General features: G+C 54.8%; 1 protein-coding gene across 1 annotated transcript in view; it reads left to right on the forward strand.

Annotated features, from left to right (window-relative positions):
- FHAD1 (forkhead associated phosphopeptide binding domain 1) overlaps positions 1–24,279 on the forward strand; it is a 108,526-nt gene that overhangs the window by 24,749 nt on the left and 59,498 nt on the right. The window contains exons 4-12 of the mRNA XM_040987613.1: positions 1,068–1,177; positions 4,161–4,397; positions 9,145–9,268; positions 11,851–11,981; positions 13,958–14,047; positions 15,151–15,255; positions 21,037–21,141; positions 22,958–23,041; positions 23,709–23,861. Of these exons, the coding sequence (XP_040843547.1) occupies positions 1,068–1,177; positions 4,161–4,397; positions 9,145–9,268; positions 11,851–11,981; positions 13,958–14,047; positions 15,151–15,255; positions 21,037–21,141; positions 22,958–23,041; positions 23,709–23,861 (1,139 nt within the window). The remainder of the gene's footprint in view (positions 1–1,067; positions 1,178–4,160; positions 4,398–9,144; positions 9,269–11,850; positions 11,982–13,957; positions 14,048–15,150; positions 15,256–21,036; positions 21,142–22,957; positions 23,042–23,708; positions 23,862–24,279) is intronic.

Raw genomic sequence — 24,279 nt, forward strand, 5'->3', positions numbered from 1 at the left:
GGGCTCCTCCTCTTCCGCCTGCCTTAGCAGCACAAGGGTGCAGCCCGCCATCCAGAGGTCAAGGCCATGCACCAGCAGGCCACTACCTGTGTCCCCCAGCAGTGCTGAGTCCACACTTTTGCAAGAAGATGAGAACACATGGCAGTTGTGCAGAACCTCAGTCCGAAATGAAACTAGCGCCCCCGACAGCCGGTTTGTCTCAAGAGCAGAATCTTCCCGAGTGTGTCCACTGCTGCCAAAGTCGGGGTGACCTGAGTGGACTGCAAGCGTAGTAATGACAGAACCCCTGAAAGCCGCATATACAGCCCTTATGAGATGACGGATAAATGAGAAAAACAGGAATATCTAAATATCAAGTGGATCCCAGATAAATAGATATTGATGCACTTGCCCAGTGCTACTGTTAGGAAGGGAGCAGTGGTGTGTGTTCAGCCCAGCAGCGAAGACACCTGTACATCCCACGGCAGGCCCCCTGATGCCCAACAGCGATTGTGCAAGAAGTGGGGGGTCCTACACGCTGTGTTGCCACTAGCCGGTTCTGTTTTAGTAGTGGTAGTAGTAGCCATAGGTGATCCATAAATGAGTAACTATGGCTGTGTTTCAATAAAACTTTATTTAAAACAAACAAATGGTGGGCCCAGGTTTGGCTGCACAGGCGTGGTCTGCTGATGCCTGCTCTGTCTCCTTTGCTTCGCAGAGTTACCTTTGTCATAGAGACTATTCACATCCCTAAATTACTTATACAGAAGCCAAGGCTTGGGGAAATTAAAGGACCTGCCCAAAGCCACCGGCTTTTGTGTGGCATAGAAGAAAAGTGGCTGGAGACCTGCCATAGTAAACACAGGGGCACTGCGTACCTATGGGGCAGGAACGCAGTGTGAGCTGGCTCTTCCCTCTCCCCGTGATCCTAGGTGGCTGCCACGAACACACGTCCTGTTCTGTACGTTTTTAAATCACGCAAGATGCAGATGTGCAGGGGAAAAGACTATGAGGGCTGGGCCTCGCTGTTCCACGGGCTTTGGGGAGCTCACGAGGCCATCTGTGCCCCCCCTCCATCTCTTTCCTAGTGTGGACCAGTGCCATGGAGTTTTCAGAGCAATCTATGGCCGATGGGATCCCGGGGGCCATGCCTGCCGCGGAGCTCTTTGTGGACCAGGACCTGGGCCAGCAGGACAAGGTGAGGGGTCTCCAGGGAAGGGCAGAGCCGCAGCAGGCAGCAGACCCTGCAAGCACTTGGCACTGCCCCTGGCTCTCGTCAGCCAAGTCCAAATGCCCCTTCATCCTGTTTCCAAGAGGACATGCCACCAACACATCCCGGAGAGCAACAGCATCCATGGCAGGTTTATTGAGCACCTACTGGGTGCCAGACCTCTGCCCTTGATGCTAATTAGTGCATTGTGTCTTCATTGTCTCCAAAGCCGTTGTTGCCCTCGCTGTGCCAAGGAGAACAGGCTCAGGGAGGTCCAGGCACTTGCCTGAGGTCACGCAGTGCAAGGGGCAGAGGTGGGATTCACGCGCAGGTCTGGGTAACTTCCAGGCTGCTACTCCCCACCTGCCACATGGCCAAGGCTGAGTCACTCACCAATGATGGGGAATCGTGCAGAAAATGCGCTGCTTAGTGGGAGGAACTGGGAATGGAGGCCTGGGGGCCACTGAGCAAGAGAGGGGAAACTCATCCAGGAAACAGAGCGGTTCCAGCTTGAATAGGAAGCCACCCTGGGGAGGTTAGATCCAGACTGGTTTCTCCCCTGCTTGGCCACGTCCTGAATTCAACCTCAAAAAGGCACAGACCTCAGCTGAGGCAGTTCTCAGAGCCCGTGGAAAGCCAGAGCCATTGTCCCGCATGGGGGGGAGGGGGCGTGCTCAGGAGTCCACAGTTCCCAGCCGCAGGTGTGCTGAGAGCAGAGCTGGGGGCACGCAGTACACAGGTGGGACGCCAGGCTTCTGCTCTGTACCCACTGTGAGTCACAAGCGCCCAACACGTGTGCTCCATCAGGGCTGCAAGGCAGCATTTTCCACCACCTGTGGGTCTGCTAGGCTGGTCCTTCCACAGGTGGTTTCTGGTCCCCCTGCCCCAGCTGCCGTCAGCCATTGGCTTGGTGGCACTGACAGCCTCAAGTGGCCTCCATTCTGGTGCCTGGGACCTCATGGGATGGTGAGGCCCTCTCCACACACAACTTTTCATCCCAAGCCTCTCCACAACGCAGTGGTCTCAGGGACCCCAGGACTCAGAATAGCCTCCTACAAGCCTGCCTGCAGAGCACTCGGGATCATTTGGCATTCCAATGGTCAGACCAAGTGACAGGGCTGGCCCGCCTGGAGTTAGGGAGCAGGGAAAGCAAACTCTACCGCCTGGAAGCATTTGTAGCCACTGAGTATATACATCCCGGTGCCAAACTGGAGTGACAGTGCAGCCACATTTGCAACTTTTTCTATGTCCTTCCAGGGCAAGTGACAAGAAGCAATTGGCCTTTTTAAAGGCATGCATTGGCCTCTTAGTGGACAGCGTAAAGTCCGACTAGCTTCAGGCGTGGCTGGATCCAGGAGCTTAAATAATGCAGTCAGAATGCACTGTCCTGCTGAGTGTGCCCTGGTGCCCAGCTGCCTTCTTGTGCCAGCTGAGCCCACAGACACACTGAGCTCTATGAAGCTGAAGAAACATCCATTCCTCTTGTCACGAAGGCAGGAGATCACTCAGAAACTTGACCTGACCAGCTAAGGGTCCCCTGGGCGTGGAAAGGCAGGACTGAAAGGGGCAGAGCACGTGGGAGGGGTCCGGGGAGAAGCCCCCCGAGGAGGGGCATGGGCTGCTCATCAGAAAGGCAGACACCCTAGCCATACCACCTCACACCTGCAGGCTGCCCAGCACCAGGCTGGCACAGACATATCAGGTGCTCACTCCGTGTTGATGAAAGCAGGTGTCTGGGCAGAGAGATGCCGGGTGGAGCAGGTGGAGTTCTCACTTCCACACTGAATCTGAGGTCATGAGCTCTTGCAAGCAGCGTTCTTGCAAAGCAAGGGAAGCACCATGGTGGTTGCTGGTGAGGCCAGACACACTCCGCAGCCAGGCCACCCTGTCCCTCCCCCAGATGAGGGCCAGACAGTCAGCTGGCCGGAACTGGCTGTTGTATCTCCTTCCAACTGATGGAAATTGTTGCGAGGGAAGGGTTCCCTTTCACAGCGATCAGGGCAGGGGACACAGTGGCTCAGTCACTGGGATGCATGAGTGCCCCAGCAGAGTGCCTGCTTGGAGTCCCAACTCTGCTGCCAATCTCAGCTCCCTGCTACTGTCCTGGGAATCTCTCTCTCTCTCTCTCTTTCCGCCTTCTGTCTTTCAAATACAGTGAATTAACAACCAGGTTTTAAATAAAGTAATTTCTCCCAGGAGATCCTGTAGATACTTATAAAAACAGTCCTGGGAAAATGTTTTCTCATCTCCCCAGCACGCTAATGATGATTTCTGAGAAAAGTTTGAGGGGAATTTTTCCTTCTGGGGAAAGTCTTTCGGCTCCAGAGCTTTTTCTTCTGCGGTGATGGGAGCATGGGTTAACTGCACCCTCAGGCGACGTGCGCCAGGGGTCTCCTTTCTATCCTGAAGCTCACGAGAAACTGGCAGAGAAGTCTCCAGTCTCCTGTCACTTCCTTCCAGGAGTTAATGCCGAGCACCTGAAGGGGCAGGAAGCGCCAGGAGAGGCATAAGGGAAAGTGTTCAAGGATGTATAAAAAAAAAACTGTTTAATTAAAAACCAGCTCTCATTCCAGCCAGAATGGGGTAGGATAGAACATCGTTTACCTAATTACCTGTTCCGGTTCCCAGTGTGCCAGACCATGGCTGGGGGAGCTAATTAAAAAAAAGAAACCCACAGACCCCAGGTGGGGTGGTTCTCATGAAGTGTAATTTAAGGGTGAGGGGAAGTTTCCCTAACTTTGTGGCCTACACACCTGGTACAGGAAGTCTGCCGACAGGTGCGTAATTTTACTCAAACTTGAGTATCTGGGGGCAACAGAGGCAGCACCAACACCCCACCTGGCCCTGCCTGCCTGCCTGCCTGCCCTTGACCATGGCACTGCCCCTCCAGTTCCCCCTGCCTGTTTCACAGGGGGTCAGCCTTGTGCCTGGCCCCACGCCCAGGGAGCTTCCCCCTCTGGTCTCCACCCAGGATGAACTCATCCTGCTCCTGGGCAAAGAGGTCAACCGTCTCTCGGACTTTGAAATCGAGGCCAAGTACAAAGACGCCGTGATCGCCAACCTGCAGAACGAGGTGGCCATGCTTAGCCAGAGACTGTCCGAGGTAGCCGCCTGCAGGCCGCGCGAAAGGCACAGCGCACACCAGCTCCAGGTGCTGGATGACGACCTGGAGGCCAAGAACAAGGAGATTGAGAGTCTGAAAAGCCAGGTAGGACCCGGAGGAGAGCCTGGCCTCGTGGGCAGGGAGACAGCTCGCAGGGCAGAGCCGAGGGGGCCAAGAGGGCCAGGAGAACGGGCAGCAGCTAGTGGAACGGCGACCAGGAATGCAAGCCCATGCAGGGCAGAGCAAGGGGAGCCCCCAGGAGCTTCGGGAGAACAGGCAGCTAGTGTGGCATGGCAACCAGGACCACGAATCCATGCCACTAGAAGCGGGACAGGGTCCCAGCATGGTCAAGAACAATACGAGTGTTATTTTTTAATACATATTGATTTATCTGAAAGGCAGAACTAACAGAGCTCTCCCATCCACTGGTTTATTCTGCAAATGTCCTCAACAGCTGGGGCTAGGCCAGGCCAAAGCCAGAGCAAGAAATTCCAAGTCTTCTGGGTCCGTGGCGGGGGTCCGAGTACCCTGGGCACCTTCTGCGGCTCTCGAGGGCCTGAGCAGGGAGCATCATTGGAAGGAGAGCAGCTGGGACTCAAACCAACACCGTGTGAGATGCTGGTGTCACAGTCAGAAGCTTACCCCAAAAAGCTGACCCCTAAAGATTTGTTTGAAAGGCAGAGATGGGGGGCAGGGAGAGGGAAGAGATAGAGAACAAAAGAGATTGTTCATCTACTGGTTCACTTCCTAAATCACTTCCATGGCTGGACCAGGCCAAAGCTAGAAGCCAGACACTCCATCTGGGTCTCCCCTGTGGATGGTAGGGACCTAAGCACGTGGTCTGCCTTCCACTGCTTTCCCAGGCACATTAGCAGGGAGCAGAGCAACCAGGACACCACAGGCACTCATATGGGATGCCAGTATTGCAGGCAGCAGCTTAACACACTGAGCCGCAATGCTGGCTCCAATATTGGTTTTTACTATTATTATTTTTTAACATTTATTTACTGGAGTGACAAAGAGAGACATGCAGACACCGAAGCAGCGTTGAACTTCTGTTGACTGGTTCCCTCCCCGGGTGCCTGGGCAGCCAGGGCTGGGTCAGCGCTGGAGTCAAGAGCCAGGAATGCAACCCAGGTCCTCCACATGAGCGGTCAGAGCTCTGTTGCTTGAGCCATCGGGCCTGCCTCCCGGGGTCCACCTTCGCGGGAGGGTGGAAGCTTAACCAATCGGCTAACTGGTTGTCCTTGATGTTAGCATGTGTTAGACACCAGCCACGAGCAAGCACTGTTGGCAAGAGCTTTCAATGTCCAACTTGGGTCATGCACTTCCTCTAACATACCCATGACACAGCCGAGGGGGTGGAGCAGGCCCGGAGACACCCAGGAACTGGCTGGAACAGGAGCAGTGTGACCCCAGGCCTGCCTTCCTGCAGACCTCATCTTTACCCCCACTTCCTGTTTCTGTTAACACAGTCACTGCAGTGTCTGCCGCTCACACTCGCAGACCCCAGCCTGCAAGGACTGTGGGCAGTTAGCTCAGGAACCCAGAGGTTCCCCCACCCCTCACCCAATGTCCCAAGCTTTCTCTGTACCTGAAAGGCAGTTACTGGCTCACCATAGGGAGATGTCCATTCACAAGTTACATCCCAAGGGTGCCGGTGAATTTTGTCCTCAAGGCAAAATGCTGCTTAACCAGTAACACAGGTGCTTGGCCTGATGGTGGCAGTTGTGCTGGGGATTTCCACATCCCACAGAGGAGCAATGGGGCCCCCACTCCTCATTGCACCTTCCTGCAGACAATGGCTCTCATGGCTGGGTCCACGACTCCCACATGGAGACCCAGAATGACTGTCTGGCTTCTTGCTTCTGCCTGGCCGAGCTCTGGCCATGGTGAGTGCCTGGGAAGTGAACTCGTAGCTGGGAGCTTGCTCTGAGTGTCTTGTCTCTTTCCTCTCCACCTCTCATGCAACTTACATATGAAGTAATAATAATAATTTTTTTTTAACATAAAGTGGCACCTCTATGCACTGGTTCCCTCCCTGCCTGTGGCCTCTGACTTCTAGACCCAGCTCAAGGTGTACACATTCAGTGCCTGAAAGAGTGTCCTGGGAATGGACACGGACTCTGCTCAGTGTTGCCAAGGAGCCTCTATCCGAGAGCGTAAACTTCACAAGGGCCTCGTTGCCCAGTGTTTAATCGGGTCCTGCTTGCTCACTTCTCCATCCATCCATTTGTTCATTCAGGTAAACACACGTTGGGCTCCTGTCTCCAGGCATCTACCCTTCCAGGCTCTCGGTACTCAAGCATGATCCCAGACTCCCCCTGCCCCACAGGGATGTTTTGTTGACGGAGTCAGAATAAACAACACCCCGCTCAAAGCATGCTGTGATAGCTCAGCAACAGGGGCCTGCTGAAAGGGCAGTGTGAGCTGTACCCCTGTAGGGACGGTTCCTGCAGGTGCTGCTCTGCCAGGCCCTTACCTTAGCCACGAGCAGCTTCCTGGTGACAAGGAGCCTGTGGAGGAATAGCCTTCTCGGTGACTCTTCCAGAACTTTCCTGAGCCAAGTCTGTGCAGGTGAACAGACAAGGATGAGGAATTCTCACCTACCCAGGGTCTGTGTCCAGAGGCCGTGATAGGAGTCCGGTTTAAAGTTTCCAGGGACAGGGGTGGGCAACCAGTATGCTGCTTGCTCACATCTCATGTCAGGATGCCTGGGTTTCAGTCCTGCCTCGGCTGCTGCTTCCTGCCAATCAAGACACAGTGGTGGGTGCTCAAGTATCTGGCCCCATCACTCACAGGGGAGGCCTGAATTCGGCTCGGTCCTGCCCTCGCTGTTGTGGGCATTTGGGGTATAATTCAGTGTATGGAAAAATCAATCTCTCTCCCTCCCTCCTTTTTCAAACAAAATGAAAATAATGTTTTACAAAAATACTGAAGGTAGCTACAGCTATCTGAAAAAAAAATCATTGGCTAAGGAGGCCTACACACCCACCGTGACCCCTTCCCCCTGGAGCTGAAAAGTAGGGTCCCTCTGAACTGGAGGCCAAGGTTGGTCCGTCTGGACCCATCTGCACACATTGGGGTTCCTTGCTGCCCCTCGACTTGCACAGACTCAGCCGAGGTGGCAGCTGCATGGCAGGCTGGTTCATTCTCTCCATGACTTTGCACGTCCTGCCCCAGCCCCCAGAACTGCATGCATCATGACCATGACCGGTTCTCAGGGACCTGACGTCCACTACAGGAGTGATGGAAAATGCTCGTGCGCCACCTTGCCGATTGGCAGCGGAATTGCAGCTCGAAGCCATCCTTCTTCTAGGCTCCGTTAACTTCCTGATGACTCAGTTCCCATTTTATTATACAACATAGCAGGCCTTGAGACCGTGGAGTTTACGCTAAGGACAGACAAGGGGGACTGTTTTCGTCTTTTTTAGTAGCAGGAGTGATGAAGAGGTCCTCTGTGGGGACCTAACACCCTCTCCCACACTTAGGTAGAAATGTTTCCTAGCAGGCAACCCCAGAGGCCAGGAAAGGGAGCATGGTCTCTTACCCCTTCTAGAAGTTTCTCAGTGTTATGCTTCTGGGGATCTTGATGGTGAAAGCATTAAGAGGAAAAACCCCAAAGTCCTTTGATGAGAAAGTTGCATTTCCCTCACACACAGAACTTTTTTACTCGAATCCTGCAAAGCACAAGCATGCCAGAGAGGGCCCTGGAGTGGACAAGAATGATCTCAATTCCCTCCCTGTCCCCCGTTCTGGCAAAAACCCTTCGCCAGTTTCTCGGGTGCCCCGGAGAAGTGTAAGTGTGGTCACCCCAGTGGCAGCAACTGTAAACCGGCTAGCCAAGCCTTACAGGCCAGGAGACCTGGAAGCTCCTGTTGGTTCCATCCTGCCTGAGGACGGCAGAGTGGACACCAAGAACACAGTCCATGAGCGCCCTCTGGTGGCAATGAGCTCAGCGCCCTTAATGTCAATTATCCGATCCACAGACTACGCCCAAGCCGGGATGGACCTTTACTGGAGCTTCTTGTATCTTCACCTTAAAAAAAAATCATACCGGTGTCTGTGCTTAGAAAAGGCTGCCAGTGCGGTGCGCACAAAGAAATCTCACCCACGCACCTTTCCCCAGGAGAGGCCAAAGCTGCAACGCCACACAGTGACCTTGGCCGTCACGTGTGGTCAGTTGCTGATTGAGTAAAACCCTCCCTGAAGCCACGAGGCCAGCCTGCCGTCCTCCATCCCCACGGTGAACAATTGGAATACTCTTCCAGTCTCCCTGTGTCCACATAGTCACTGGGTGGCTGCAGTGTAGCTCAGAGTCCAGCTGTGCCCCCACAGCTGCTGCCCAAGTGCCATGCATGCGTCCAGGTGGCTGGAAGGAAGTGGGGTCAAGACCAGAAGGGCCTGGCTTGGGCTTGAGCTCTGCCTCTGGCCAGCCCTGCCCACCAGAGCAAGTGATCTCTCCTTGCAAAGGAGCAACAGTGATGGGAACCTTGTCCAGGGCTGCTGGGAGGCTGGGAGTGGGCTGTGTGGGTTGTGAGCTGCGATAGCTTCATGTGATAGTAATTCTTTAGTTATATAGTTATATGCGTGGACTTAAGAACCGGCTCCTGTCTCGATAGAGAAGCTCAGTGCTGGGTCACTCGAGACTCAGGTCTGTGGCTGAGCAGCCAGAGGCCAGGGGAACTCACGGGAAGGAGCCAGGCAAAGGATAAGATTCATGTTTGATGACACAGAGCCCCACCTGTGCCTGGAAAGCTTTGTTTCCCCAACCTGCCAAGACTCCCTGTGTGACTGTGCCTCGCACACCTGGGCTGGCCGCCGTCTGACCGTGTGCTGCCTCCCCCGACAGATCAGTGCCCTGCAGAAGGGCTATAGCCAGGTGCTGTGCCAGACCTTGTCTGAGCGGAACTCGGAAATCGCGTCCCTGAAGAACGAGGGTGAGAACCTCAGAAAGGACCACGCTACTGCCTCCGGTGAGCTGCGTCTGGAACTGGGTCCGGAGCCACAACCCCGAGCTCACGGCCACGGCAGACATCACCAATCAACCGCTGTACTTCTGGTCCGGGGACTGGAGTGCAGCCTTAGGGGTCCTCTTAGCAGTGAGCTAGCATTCATCCTCTAAGAGCTTTATTGTCCAGTCCCTAGCTCAGGGTCTGGCCCAGAGTCAGCCCTAAGAGAGTATCTATCTATCTATCTATCTGTCCTCTAGCTGTCTTTATTTTGAAGGAGAAACAGAGAGATCTTTCATCCCCTGATTCACTCCCCAAATGGCTACAACGACCAGCACAGGACCAGGCCACAACCAGGAGCATCTTTTGGGTCTCCCATGTGGCTGCAGGGGCCCAGGCACGTGGGGCGCCCTCCGCTGCTCTTTCTGGGTACATTAGCAGAGAGCTGGATCAGAAGTGGAGCAGCCAGGACTCAGCCCTTGAGGAGGGTATGCTGGTTTACAAGCTGCGCTTCTGTCACTCTTGAATGTCAGGCAGGAGATGCATCAGGCTGTTCTGCTGTCATCATGGTGTCCCCCAAGTCTTGGTACTTCTGGAGCCAGCCCCATGTCTTTCCACCACCCGGGTCGGTCCCCCAGGCTGATGGAGACTGCCACTTCCCATCAGCAGCCTCCCCTTCCCCTGTGAGATCTTCCCCTGTGGATCTTCTCTTCCTCCTGAAAGAACTGACCAAAGCCAAACGCAGCAGGCATCTGGAACGGTGGCTCTTCTCTGTTGAACCCCAAGAAGCCCACGGCTACGATCCTGGGGCGGAGAGAAGAGAGGAATCTAACAAGATGGACCCCACAGTTGCCTCAGCTTCTGACTTCGAGAGAGTTTCCAGGCCACTGCAGAAAGGGGAACCCCGGGGGTCTCCCCTGAGTGGAGCAAGTGGAGCTGGGGGAGTGGGCAGGGGCTATACAGAGTGAGTCCCAGGTCTGCAGAATACCCACCATGTGTTCAGCTGAGCAGAGCTCCCCTCCTGTTCCCAGGACGGGAAAACCCCGTGAACACACAAGGCAGAGACCGGAGAAGGTGTGGTAGGACCACGGGCCGAGTTAGCTGTAGGCTGAGGCCGCCCTAGCCCTGCCTGGCCAAGCTCCCTCAAGGGTTCCATCTGCTGCCACTGCATCCCTGGGCTGTTGCTCTACACGAACCTGGGCATCGCAGTGTTCATGGCTGCATGGCCTTGATGGAATCCCACCTGCCGCTAACCTGGGACAGGTGTCCTTCCAAGAAGAGAACCTGCGGGATAATCCCCAATGACACAGTGAGGTCAGAATGACTCACCCTCGTACTGGGGCTGGAGGTCGGGGGTCCTCGCCACAAGGGCCTTCCCCGATGGTTAGCGGAGTGTCCCCCTTGCCCGGCGTGCTGGTGAGCTTTCCCCGGGCTGAGGAATCAGAGATGGCACGGGGAAGCCATGAGGCTCATCTGAGTGACACTCGGCATCAACTCCACTCGCTCCACAGCTTCCTCTTGGCAGTACACGTCAGTCTGTGCAAATGGGGAGCAGGCTGCACCGGGACCAGGAGTACTGGGTGCCTCTACGGAAAATCTCAGATGGTTACGGGAATCACACTGCAAGCACTCCGATGGGGTCTCCTCCATGCCCTCCATTCCTTACAATAGCTCTGTGACCTCGGCGGGAGGTTAAACAACTTGCTCAAGACCACCCAGCTCATACACATAGAGACAGAATGTGCAGCCGTCTGCCCCCTTGCCAGCCTCCAGGGCGTCCTCTTTCACCTCCAGCCCATCCCACGGCTCCTCCTGGCTCCTCTCGGGGGTCCCCGGGCCCATCCATGCTGATGCCCTCCAGGGGCTTCTCACTGACACCCCCTGTGTCCACTGAGACCTGAAAGAGGTGTTTGAGGGATTTGGGTCCCAGCCCCTGCCAGCCTCTGGGATGCTTGGGGATACCCTCCAGGGTGCCCGTCCTGTGTGCCCAGCAGCGACAGGACCACAGCAATGCCCGTCCTGTGTGCCCAGCAGCGACAGGGACCACAGCAATGCCCATCCTGTGTGCCCAGCAGCGACAGGGACCACAGCGATGCCCATCTTGTGTGCCCAGCAGCGACAGGGACCGCAGCGGTGCCCGTCCTGTGTGCCCAGCAGTGACGGGACTGCAGCGATGCCTGTCCTGTGTGCCCAGCAGCAACAGGGATGCTGTGATGCCCGTCCTGTGTGCCCAGCAGCGACAGGGATGCTGTGATGCCCTTCCTGTGTGCCCAGCAGCGACAGGGGTGCTGTGATGCCCGTCCTGTGTGCCCAGCAGCGACGGGGGTGCTGTGATGCCTGTCCTGTGTGCCCAGCAGCGACGGGGGTGCTGTGATGCCCGTCCTGTGTGCCCAGCAGTGACGGGGGTGCTGTGATGCCCGTCCTGTGTGCCCAGCAGCGACGGGGGTGCTGTGATGCCCATCCTGTGTGCCCAGCAGTGACGGGGGTGCTGTGATGCCCGTCCTGTGTGCCCAGCAGCAACAGGGGTGCTGTGATGCCCGTCCTGTGTGCCCAGCAGTGACGGGGGTGCTGTGATGCATGTCCTCTCTGCCTGAACCTTCTTCCAGGGATGCTGTCATCTTTGCAAAAAGACATGTTGGCAAGGGATGAGCAAGTTCAGCAGTTGCAAGAACAGGTGACTGAGCTGAAAAGCAAGAACAAAGAGAAGGATGACCAGCTCGAAGCCCTGGGCTCCAAGGTGAGTGTGGGCAGCGGCCACAGGTGGCAGAGGGGCACCGTGGGAGACACATTCAGTATGCTTCTCTCAGACCTGGCTTTTCACCTGCTCTCCCCTCACTCACACACACACACACACACACACACACACACACACACACACACACCCCACAAGGCTGGTGCAGAAATGGGCAGGGGGGCACAAAGCATGAGATGCCCACCCAGAGGAGCCTTGGGATCTGAGGAGCCTTGCAGAGACCTGAGTGCACACAGGTCAGAGTCAGCAAGGAGCGGGCTCAGCTCCGGCACCTGCTGCTGACCAGCCTCCCAGCCAGGGCCAGCCACTCACACACCCACCTGTGTCCACTCCCAGAAAGCTGGTGTGACGGTGAGAGGGAACATTGCAGTGCACCCCTCTCTGTCCGTCACCCCAAAGCAGAGGGCTGGAGGTCAACATGCAGGCGTGCAGCTTCCATTTCTTCCCCTCGACCTGAGGTGCACATTCGCTCGTGAGATGAGCCTGTCGGGCTGGCTGAGGGCATTTCAAATGGGACTTGGACTACTGGCCAAGCGTGCTTTCCCTGCTGACTTTAACGGATGGATTGCTCACTGTCTCTGGCTCACCTGTGGCTTGTCACGGGAAAAATCGAGGCTTTTGTCTCCAGAGGGCAACCCAAGAGAGTTGATAGGGACAGTGCCAGGTGGATTAACCAGGTCTGCATGCAAGCCAAGGTGGGCACAGCTCCTGAAGGCCTGTGTCAAGGCCGGCTACCTGGGCACCAAGTGCCACTCCTCGCCATAGCAACTTGGAGTTAGGGAAGGGTGAGACATGAGCTGTGGCATCAGGCAGACATGGCAGAGGTTGCCTTTGGGGGCAAATTCTTTTTCTGGGAAGCAAGAGGGTTGGTTCTAGATGTGCCCTCTGCTGCTGCATTGTCCACCGCCTCGCCACGCATGTTGTGTGCATGTGTGTGAGTTTGTTACGTGTGTGCCTGAGTTCATGTGTGTGTGTATGCGTGTGGTGTGCGTGTATGCGTGTGAGGGCATGAGCGTGTGAGTGTGCTGAGGAAGGGATGGGCTGTAGAGCTGCGACTGGGTGGGGACAATAGGAGGGACCACCACCTGCTCTACCCTCCAAGTGCATCTGGGCTCTGTTTGTCCCCGTTTCCCCTTTGTCTGTGACCTTGGGGGCGGGGTCTGCCTCTTCCGTGTTCTGTGGCTGCCTCGTGCCCAAGGCCGCCATCACAGACCTTTGAAACGCCATCCCTTCGCTGTAATTGTGTGTGCCGTGTGAGGAAACCAGAAATCAGAAAGACGTGAAATCAGAAAGAGCAGAGAGGAACCACCACTCCGAAAGCCGTGTCTCGGCTCCCCCGCCGTGACCTCGAGGCGTCTGCAGATGCAGCTGTAACAGGGGGCTTGTACCCTCAGGTGCTTCGGAACTTTACATCTGGGGTCCTGAGTTAGTACCCGAGACCCGCACAGTGGTGTCTCTCGTGCACGCAGTGTGGAATGTGATCCTGCTTTGGGGCAGAGCGGGCTCCTCTTGACATTGTCACGCACGTTGCTGATACTCCTCGGACCCTGGCAGTCACTGCGTACACCGCCATGGTCCCTAAAATACGCTCCTCCTCATGGAGGCGGCAGCCACAGCTGCGCACACTCCCTCACTCCACACTGCGCTGAGTGAGGCTTCCGCCCCACGTCTTCCATCCCTGGGGGTAGCAGGCACAAAACTCTGAAGGCATCAGTGTGGGCTCCTGGACCCCCATACGGCTGCCCCTGGCTGGTGTAGACCGCTGGCCTGTGAGAGCAGGTGGAGACACTTCTGGCTAGGGGCAGACCGTGGGGCTGCTGCAGGATCAGGGTGCACCCAGGACCCAGGGGCTCTCGCCTTTCGCCGCCCGAGTGTGTGAATACTTTAGCAGGAACTGCTCTCGGGGTCACCCGTGTCGCCAACCATGGCCTGCTCCTTTGCTGCCCCCCTTTCTTCCCTAGTGCTCGGCCCTGAAAGAAGAGCTAAAGAAGGGAGATGCTGAGAAGGACCTGAGGGACGCCCAGGAGAAAGAGCTGAGCACCTGCAAAGCTGTGAGTCAGAGTCCCCCGCAGGGGCGCCCACGGAGACACGGGCGGCACCCAGCCCAGCACCCCGGGCTTTGCGTTTGCTTCTCCGTGTGGCCATGTTTGCCTTCAGCCTGTCTTAGCTTCCAGCCCCAACAAGCAGCTACAGCAGGAAGACCAAGGGAGGAACTGTCTCCTGTCTCCCGGGGACTCTGGGGCCCGTGGGGCTCCCTCCTGGGGGCCAGGCTGGGTTAGGACAGGGTTGGGGATGGAAACGGGAGACCAGCCAAGCTATCTTCACCTGCCTGACCCCAGACCTGTGACGCCCAAGCTTAGGCTGGAATGTTATCATGGGCACAGCACTGTCCTTGGCACAAACTCCTCCCTTAAGTAGTTTTATTTAAATGCTTCACTTCACGCCAAGTCATAGAACAACCCAGAGGCAGGAGGACTGAGATGTTAGTGTCTGTTCCCTGAACCACCCTCTCCTTCCCTGGACCACCCTCTCCTTCCCTGGACCACCCTCTCCTCCTCCCCTGGACCACCCTCTCCTTCCCTGAACCACCCTCTCCTCCTCCCCTGGACCACCCTCTCCTCCCCCTGCCCCCCACCACCTCCAGGTGGTCACTTCTCCCAAGCTGGGAGACTCGGCTCCTCAACCCTATCACATGCCAGGAGGAGACTGGCACGGTGTGGGCCAGGAACACTGCCACTCCCTACCCAAAGACGGAGGGCAGGGAACGCCACCTGCTTTGGGCTGACCTCAAGACTGCGCCCTAAGAGGAAGGTCCTGCTGCATCAATGGGCGTGACTTGACGTTCAGTCTAGAAACAGGTCATTCTCCTTTCTTCAGCCCTTCTAGGGCAAGGGTCCTTCAAACAGTTCATGCAAGATGGGGTGAAAGTGCAAGTCTATTTTGGTGCAAACACTGTGTAATCTATGTGTGATTTTCTTTTCATTTTCATTTCATTCATTTTTCCTGGACTGTTTGAAGACAGCATGTGAATTCATATCTCCTTGGTCCGCAGCCGTAGAAGGGACTAGCCCACCTGGCCCCAGCCTTTGGGCCCAGTGGGCAGCGACTCTGCCGCCTCAGGAAGCCCATTTCGCTGTTGTTGAAACTTTTTCAGCAAATCCAAGACATGGAGAAGGAAATCAAGAAGCTGAGGGAGGCGCTGAGGAAGAGCAGCACAGAGCAGACCGTCATCTCCAAGATGCTGCGTGAAAAGAGCAAGGTACGGGGTTACCAAGTGCCCAGGGGTGGGTGAGCACTGGGGTCACGTCTTTTCAGGCCTGGGACAGCTGGGGTCCTGTGCTGGGACAGCGGCCCCGTGTGGTCGGCGCTGGGACAGCCGGGGTCGGGTGCTTACAGCGACCCCGTGTGGTCGGCGCTGGGACAGCGACCCCGTGTGGTCGGCGCTGGGACAGCCGGGGTCGGGTGCTTACAGCGACCCCGTGTGGTCGGCGCTGGGACAGCCGGGGTTGGGCGCTTACAGTGACCCCGTGTGGTCGGCGCTGGGACAGCTGGGGTTGGGCGCTTACAGCGACCCCGTGTGGTCGGCGCTGGGACAGCTGGGGTTGGGCGCTTACAGCGACCCCGTGTGGTCGGCGCTGGTATGAAGCCCTCAGGAACGCTGAGACAAGAAGGGGTCTCAGGCAGAGGCAGCTATGCAGTGACAACCCTTGTTCAGTGGCTGTGGCAAGGCTAGAGCCCAGGTCTAGCTCCAAAGCCTTCGTGGGTGTCGCTACCGCGGACTGCCCTGTAACGCTCCTCCTTGCTTTTCTTAATGGGACCCACCTCCACCTCCAGAAGTCAGTGGATGTAACATCTCTCTCACTCACACACACACACACACACACACACTTGTCATCATTGGCGACCTACATTAGCCGAGAGTCCTGTGTACCTGTGCTATCGGAAAGAGCAGCCTGGGGTACACGGCAGTGGCTGCTTCCTGGCTGGACAGCACACAGGCAGAACATGTGCATCCTCATAGAAGTTTCCATTGCTTCCAAGGCTGCACTTGTTTTTCTGCCCTACGCTATTGAATATTTATCATATCATCTGCAGACTGTACAAAATCATCCATCTTTTTTTTTTTCAAGATGTAGTTAACTATTTGAATGGTAGAGTCACAGGAGAAAGAGGAGAATAAATTTTCATCTGCTGATTCACTCCCCAGGTGGCTGCAACAGCCAGAGCTGGGCTTCTGTGAAGGCAGGGACCATGAGCTTCCTCTGGGTCTCGCACATGGGTGCAGGAGCCCAAGCACTTGGCTCACCCTCTGCCATTTTCCCAGGCACATTAGTAGAGAGCTATATTGGAAGTGAAAGAGCTGGGGCTTGAACCAACACCCATATAGGACGCCAGCATCATAGGCAGTGGCTTAGCGTACTATGCCCCAGGACTTTCCCCCAAAATTATCCACTTAAAAATCAGCTTGCCATCAATGCCTTGACTTTTGAGTCCCCTCTGTGATTGCCTGGGCATGGCAAGACCCAAACATGTCACAGGCCTCAAGAAGTCCACGGCCTGGGCTCTACCCAACCCCTGTAAACTTAGCAGCAGCTAAGTGAAGAGTCATATAACAGATGTTTGTGGGTCGCATGTTTCACGGCCTGTCAACTAACATGTCACACCAGGGTCCTGAGCCAGCTGGGCAAAGTCCGTGTCCTTTCAGCTTGAATCACCCACTTGGGTAGATGAATGTCTCAGAGGAAGCTCGGTCTGTTTAAGAGCGAGTGTAAACAGCCTGGGAGCTCTGACTACACAGCAAAGCCAGGGGATGGTCAAAAACAAACAAACCAAATGACCCACCATTCCCCCACTTTTCCCAGAATGTGACTGTCAAAATGTTCACCAGAAGCTAAAACCATGTAAACCTCACAAACCCACAGGAAGCTGTCTGGGAGTCACATGCCATGCAGGACAGCAAAAGAGACTCAACAGAAGTAACTCCAACAGACTGAACCCACAATTCAAACCAGACAGGCTGACGCCTGCCACTGCCTACACACCAGAGGAGAATCCAATACCCTTGAAAGAAGTTGAGTTGTGCAAAATGTAATCTGGGAAAGGAGACCTGGAAGAAACTAGGGTCATGAAATCAAACTTATCATGCTAGAGTTATGATTGGCAAAAATGTGATATGGCCTGGAAAACCTTTACACAAGGCTGCTTCAAGAAGTTTGTGGAGGGGCTGTCATGGTGGCATAGCAGGCTAATTTTTCACCCATGAACCTGGTTCAGGTCCCAGCTGCTACACTTCTGATCTAGCTCCCTGTGTATGGCTTGGAAAAGCAAAGGAGGATGGCCCAGGCCTTGGACCCCTGCACCCACATAGGAAACCCAAAGGAAGCTCCTGACTTTGGATCAGCTCAGTTCCAGCCTAGGCAGCCATTTGGGGAATTAATGACTGGAAGATCTCTGACCATCTCCCCCCTTCTCTGTAGTTCTTTCAAGTTACAAAAATAAATCTTAAAGAAGCTTGTGGAAGATGAAACCAAAAGATGCATGTTTTTGTGCAAAAATGTTTTTAAATCCATGCATAGTTTTTCTATAGCTGTGCATTTTCTGCATCAACTTTTTTGAAGACTTCTCATATGCATGGATTTCAAAAAACTCTAAGCTGAAATAAATTTATATTTTATTTTGTTTTTCCATGAACTTTCTGAAATGCCTTTATAAAGGAAACAAATCATAATTGTGAAATTGACCTAAAAAAAGAATTGACCCAGAGAGAAATAATTGCAGAATCATGAACTTACCAAGCTTGTTTTTGACTAACAGGGCTATAGTCCTGTGATCATGGGATCAAACTGCTCTCTGGACTACGAATTTTTCTCTAAATAAAGTCTTAGCTGCACTCCGTACATTTTAGTGCATAGGATTTTCATTAGCCAGATGAAGTTTTTCAAGCCATCACAATTTCTCCTCGGAACCAAGGGTTGTTTTGAAATTACCTCCTCATTTCTAAGCACACAAGGAGTTCCTGGTTGCTTACGCTGTGGTCAGAGAAGACGCTGTATGATTTCCACCCTTTGTTACTAAGCAGGCTTCTTTATGACCTGCCTGTGGTCGGTGCTGGTTCCACCTGTGCCCCCTTGAAGATGTGTTCTTTGTTCATTGTTGCAGGCGTCCATTGCAGCCCATGGGCCACTTGTATTTAACACCTAATTTCTCCTGTTCTGTCCATTGCTAAGACAGGCATCTTTTTTAAGGCCATCACGATTGTGGATTGGTCTATTTATCATTCATTTGTGCATTGTGTATTGCTAAGTGCATAGAAGTTTAGCGTCTCACATCGAACCAAGACTTGACTGTCACGAGACACCCCCTGTGTCTCTAGTGGTGTTTCTCCTTCAAAAGCCTACCTGGTCACAGATATAATCCCACTGACTACACTTGCCGTGTTTTAGTTAGAATCTTCATAGCATATCTTCATGCCTCTCCTGAAAGTTCTTCTTTGAGTTTAAACATATCCTTGATAACAGCAGGTGGTTTTTGTAACATCTGGTTGATGCGATCTTTCAGTTCATCTCTAGCAATGTCACTGCTGGAATACTGAGGTTTCGATTTCCTCTTGCTCCTTGTCTATTGTACCTCCTGTGCTAATCTTGTACTCTCTTGTCTTGTATCCATTTTTTTCCCTCTGTATTAGCTGAGGAAGTTTTCATTCCTTTGTGGTTATCCTAAAGGTTCCCACATGCATCTTCAACCAGGCTCCAGCATCCCCTGGTGACTTGGCAGACAACAGCTCTCAGTGCTGACACCTTGACTTGACTTGCCTCATCTAAACAGCTCCTTCTACTTGAAACCCAACAAAGTATTAGTGGTTTTATACACTGAATACCCACTGTCACCCCTTCCTGGGGCGTCTCCTACCTGCCGATCACCCCGTAGTGTGTCTTCATGTGGCTCTGCCCCAGAAGTGTGTGTGTGTGTGTGTGTGTGTGTGTTCATGCACACGTGTGTCTGGAATGCCTGTATTCAACTTCAGGTCTCAAAATAAGATTTTGACACATGTTAAATTCTACATTTACATTTCCTTTTCTGAAGCTTCATTTCTCATTTACGTTCCATTTGAAAGGTACAGAGAGATTCTCCCTCTGCTGCTCCACTCCCCCAAATGTCCACAACATTCAGGGATGGGCCCGGCCAAGCCAGGAGCCTGGATCTCCACTGGGGTCTCTCTCATACGTGGCAGGGACTCCGGCGTTAGGGTTGTCACCTGCTTCCTCCCAGGGTGCACAGTGGCAGGCTGCTGGACCAGAACCAGAGGGGCAGGACTTGAACCTGGCACTCTGAGATGGAAGGAGGCGACCCCAAGCTGTGACTTCAGCCCTGCTGCCCCACACTCATGCCCGGCCACTATTTCTGTGTCTTTTAGGCAGCATGAGGTACAGCATCCACTGGTCTTTTGTCTCTGCCTTACCGTAGGCCTTACGATTGCATCATGCTGGAATCTCTGCGCCTCTGGCTGGGTTTTAAATCCTCTTGTCCCTTGATTTTCGGTAGTTTGTTTATGACTCGCCTGTGTGTGGATTCCTTGTCTTTTAATTATGTGGAGTTCCTACGGGCTTCCTGGCTCACCCTTGGGCCTAGTGTTTTCCATTAGCCTGGCTACATGCAACACAGGCAGTAAGGAGCTACCGGAAGCAGGGACTGACATGACCAACTTTGGAACCAGTAACAGCAGTGGAGACAGCATCAGTCATTTACCAGGTCCCCTGACAGGGTACCCAGCAGGTCTTCATCATCACAGCAGCTCTGGGGTCTAGAAATGCTCCGAGTACAGCCTTGAGCTGAGGCTTTGGGCACGGGGATGCCGTGTGTGGAGATTAGATGCACGTGGCAGATGAAGGCAGATGCAGCCACCGTCATCCAAGACAGAGCACGGCAAGGCAGTCCAGTGAGGCAGTCATGGCCCAGAGGGGTTGCCCACCTTTCCCGGGGGACAGAGCTGCTTAGAAGACTTTCCTAGGATTTTTAAACTTGTCTCTCCAGCCGCCTAATAAACGTAGATTTACTTTGGCCCCAAATCCCCTGAAAAGGAGCGGTAGTCGTTGTTCAGACAGGAGCTGAGCAGTGCAGTAGCCAGCAGAGGGCAGCATAGAACACATGCTAGCTGTCTACCGCCCAAGCAAGGGAAGAATTAATAGGCTTCCAGCGCTTTATTTTGCCAGTTGGGATCATTCCTTCAGCGCCACCACTTAGCAAGCTCACCGACTGGCTTGCATTGGAAGGTGCACTAACAGTAAAAAGGACAGTAATAAATCCTGGAGTAGCCTAACTGTGCGCTAATGTGCCCCACCTGGGCCAGTTATTTACAATATCAGAGATGCTGCACAGTGGGGAGTCCCCTTGCACCTGATACAGGTAACAACCAAACAGAACACACTCGCCTAGACTGATTTATTTGGAAGGCAGAGCGATAGGAGAGAGAGAGATCAACCAGGACTGTAACAGCCAGACCAGGGCAGGCTGAAGCCAGGAGGCTAGAACTCCAACCAGCTCTCCCACGAGGGTGGCAGGGGGTCCAGATACTTGGACCAACTTCCGCTGCTTCTGTAGGCGCATTAGCATGGAGCCACATCGGAAGTGGAGCAGTTGGGGCTCAAACCAGCACTCCAATATGGAATGCCACAGTCCCATCCCCTATGCTGAATTGTCTGCATTTCCCCCAATGACTCTACTAGGGCAAGAGTGAAGACCACGTCCCAGGCCAGTGCGGTGACCTGCCCATGTCATACGACTAGGGACTGAGAGCCAAAATTGAAGCCTGGAAATGGAGAAGCCCAGCCCAGGGGACACACCCTGGCCCTCCCCCCCGGGAGGGTGGTGCCACGCATCCCCATATCCACCTTGTGCAGGCCCGTGACCCTGAACTCGAGACTGCAGCTGCCCCTAGCCCTTGGGGACCACCCCCCATGGCCATTAGGCCTCCCAGAGCGACTTCCCCAGAGTGCATTACACGCACATTAGCAGCAGGCACATGCTTTCATGGTTGTTCCAGGTCGAAGAGCTTCAAGAGGACTCCAGAAGGAAATTGCGTCAGCTGCAAGAAATGGGGAACAGAGAGAGCCTCATTAAAACCAATTTGGAGAGGGCAGTAGGTCAGGTAGGCTTGGAGCTTCCGTGGCCCCTGTCCCCCAATGGTTTGCACACCTGAGTGACCAGCAGGGCAGGGGGGATTCATCCTAACACCCCAGTGACCTTAAGGACACAGGATGCCAGCCTTCCTCCCATCTCAGAAGCATCCCCAGGGAGGTACCCATTCCCATGGTTCACGGGGCTGAGACCCTGGCCAGACAGTCAATTCGAGCTCAACACTTGACCCCATCGAGCCTTGGACCACCCATGTGCCACTAGAACTTTCCCTAGTATCTTTGGTTCTGACATTGATGAGCTGTTCTTCCCCTAACCACCACCCATCACCCGTAGTAGGTCACAGTGTCAGTAAAGAAATATCACTTCTCTCAAAATGCCCAGGGTTCACGCTGGGGCGGGTGAGGGAGGTCCTAGACAGGGCCATTCCTCCAATGCCCAGGCCGAGATGGCCCAGTGGCCCCAAAGCCAGGACACACCAGGCGAGACTTTACACAAGGGTAAGAGAGAGCAAACAGGAGCCCAGGGCAGGAAGCTGGAACCACCTAAAAGCTTAAGGAAAGCAATCCTGGAAGACGTCCCTACCCCACCCTGCCTCCAGTCCCTGTCGTGCCAGCACTTCGCTGTGTGACCAGGTGCTCCCACACCAGCACTCAGAGGAACCACGGCTCCGTCCCTTGTCTCCACGCCCCATCCCTGTCCCACATCCCGCCCTTCCCAGGCCAGTGACCTGTCCTCTCGCATGACCGTAGCTCACAAACCCTTCTCTGCACACCCATCCCTGGGTAAGCAGGGGCTCCCTGGGCCACAGAACTGGGGAGGAGCTCAGCATACGGTCCATGACCCTGGCTGCCCCCTGCTGGGGTGACTCAGGGTGGCCCCCCAGGGTGGTCACCATTTCACTGACGTGGTTGCCCCAAACTACGTCATGTATTATGGAGGCCTGGGTCCAGGACCCTTTGCCCTGCGGTGGATTCTCTGGCCCATGGGGCAGCTTCTAGGTCCCATACAGCAAAAGATAACAACCTCCTTCGCCCAGGAGACCAAAGCCAGGCCTAGTGCTGCCGTGCGGAACAGAGCTTCTTGGTCTCTGCCCTCCTGATGGACCCCTGATATCCTGGCTTCAGGGTTCCTAAGTACTGGCTCCATATTACAGTGCTACCCCCCTGGGTCTGCACACACCAGCACCCAGGATGAAGGCACCAGAACCCTCTTACACTCGAGTCTAAGACCCCGCCCTTCACAGCTGCGGCTGCCCCCTGGACATCTGACCGAGTGCCTGCTGCATGCCAGGCTGTGTGCCAGGCTCTAGGAACACACAGCGAGTATGCCGGGCGTGGTCACAGGGGTGCTTCCCATCCATGGCAGGAGAAGGAACCGCCTTCTCTCTGACCTGACACCCTTGCTGTCATCCCATTTTCCGGGCCTGACAGCCTCACTATTCATTTCACAGCCTGATGCCAGTTTAGCAATTACAGAAAAGCGCCCCGGGCCTCAGACTTCTCATTGGATAACTGGCAATGATTGGCTCCTGTGAGAGCTTGAGGCGTGTGTGTGTGTGTATGTGTGTGTGTGTGTGTGTGTGTGTACCATGTACCTCGGTGAAACTAGGCAAGCCTGCCCAAGAAGTAATTAAAACCCTCTCCCCCCCGTCCTCCCGGGAGCACCGCCACTTCCAGTGTGCAGTCATTAACAATTTTCATCACACACAAAGCCCCTTTGGATGTGTAGACCAGTGGTTTCTCCTTGATCCGCGGCAGAAATACTGCCCTCGCCACTTCCCGCCCCCCACCCCCCGTTGACACCACTGTCCCCACTTTATGCTGCAGCTGGAGCATTTCAGAAGTCAGATCATCAAGGCCACCTACGGACGCGTGAAGCCCTTCCAGGACAAGCCGGTCACCGACCAGCAGGTGCGTGCCACCCCCCCACTACCACCATCACCACAACACTCCATCCTTCCTTCTCCAGAGATCCGGATGCCAGACCCCGAGAGCATATGCTTCTGTTTTTGTTGGTGGCACATATTTCTTGCACTGTTGCTACACCATAAAGATTTGTTTTGATTTCCTGGGATTTCCGGGCTTCTCAAATCAAAGCCAGTGGGAAAAAAAGCCCGAAATGTGTCTGCCAAAGTCAACCCCAACCAGGCGGCTCGCTCCTGGTCAGTCCCCTCTGCTAGCCCTGGAGTCAGTGCCGGAAGGACAGCTGTGGCGATGCAGACAGGCCTCGGATGGTGGCTGTCGCCACTTCCGCTTTCCCGTCCTCCAGATCGAAGCTGGGAGTTGCCCTGATCAGGGGGTGACTGGCTCTATCCATCTCCTGGGCTTGGTGTGACCCATGGGCAGGTGCAGGGCAATTGGGGTAAGCTCAGGGAGCCAGCACAGGCCCGCAGCTCCTGAGGGAAAAAAAAAATAGGTTCTCTGCTCCCAGAGTCCCATGCTGACCCCCTCAAAAGCTAAGTCCTCTGTCAGAGCCTGCCCGCCTGCCCTGTCCTGCCCTGCCCTGCCTGCCTGCTCTGCCCTGCCCCAGGTCCCCCTACCCCAGAGCAACCTCTGTCCTTCCTACGTTCCTCGCCAGCTAATAGAGAAGATCGCCCAGGTCACAGAGGACAACATGAACTTTCAGCAGAAGCGCTGGAACCTGCAGAAGGAGACACAGCTCAGTCACTCCAGGCAGGAGGAGACGGCGAAGAATGTGGAGAAGCTGAAGGCGTCGCTGGACGGCTGCCAGGTGCCCTGCGTGACGCTCCCCTCGCGCATCCTTCGTGTCTTATTTTTGTGCTTGGGGAAACATCCAGCTTTTCGAGAACTGCAGTGGGCAGAACACCTCAGCCCTTTCCTCATGTTGTGGAACAGAGGACCAGGGAACGTCACACCCTCATCTCCCCTCCCTGCCAGGTGAATTTGGCCTAACCAAGGAAAGGTGCCCAGGCATCTTCACATGGCACTGGCCCTCGGTGTCTGCAGACTCCACACCTGTGGGTTCTGTTACTTTCAGAGAAGCCAAAGGACAGTTGTAGCTCTTTGCTGGTGCTTCTGCTTTGGCCCAGCCCTGGGCGGCTGCTTCTACCCATGGGTTTCGACCCTGGCTGGGAGCAGGACCCAGAAGGTCTGGCTGCACCTGCCGTGGCCGCCAAGCAGCTGACTTA

This window comes from Ochotona curzoniae, unplaced genomic scaffold (genome assembly GCF_017591425.1).
Source record: "Ochotona curzoniae isolate NIBS_2020 unplaced genomic scaffold, NIBS_Ocur_1.0 contig_4792, whole genome shotgun sequence".
NCBI lineage: Eukaryota > Metazoa > Chordata > Mammalia > Lagomorpha > Ochotonidae > Ochotona > Ochotona curzoniae.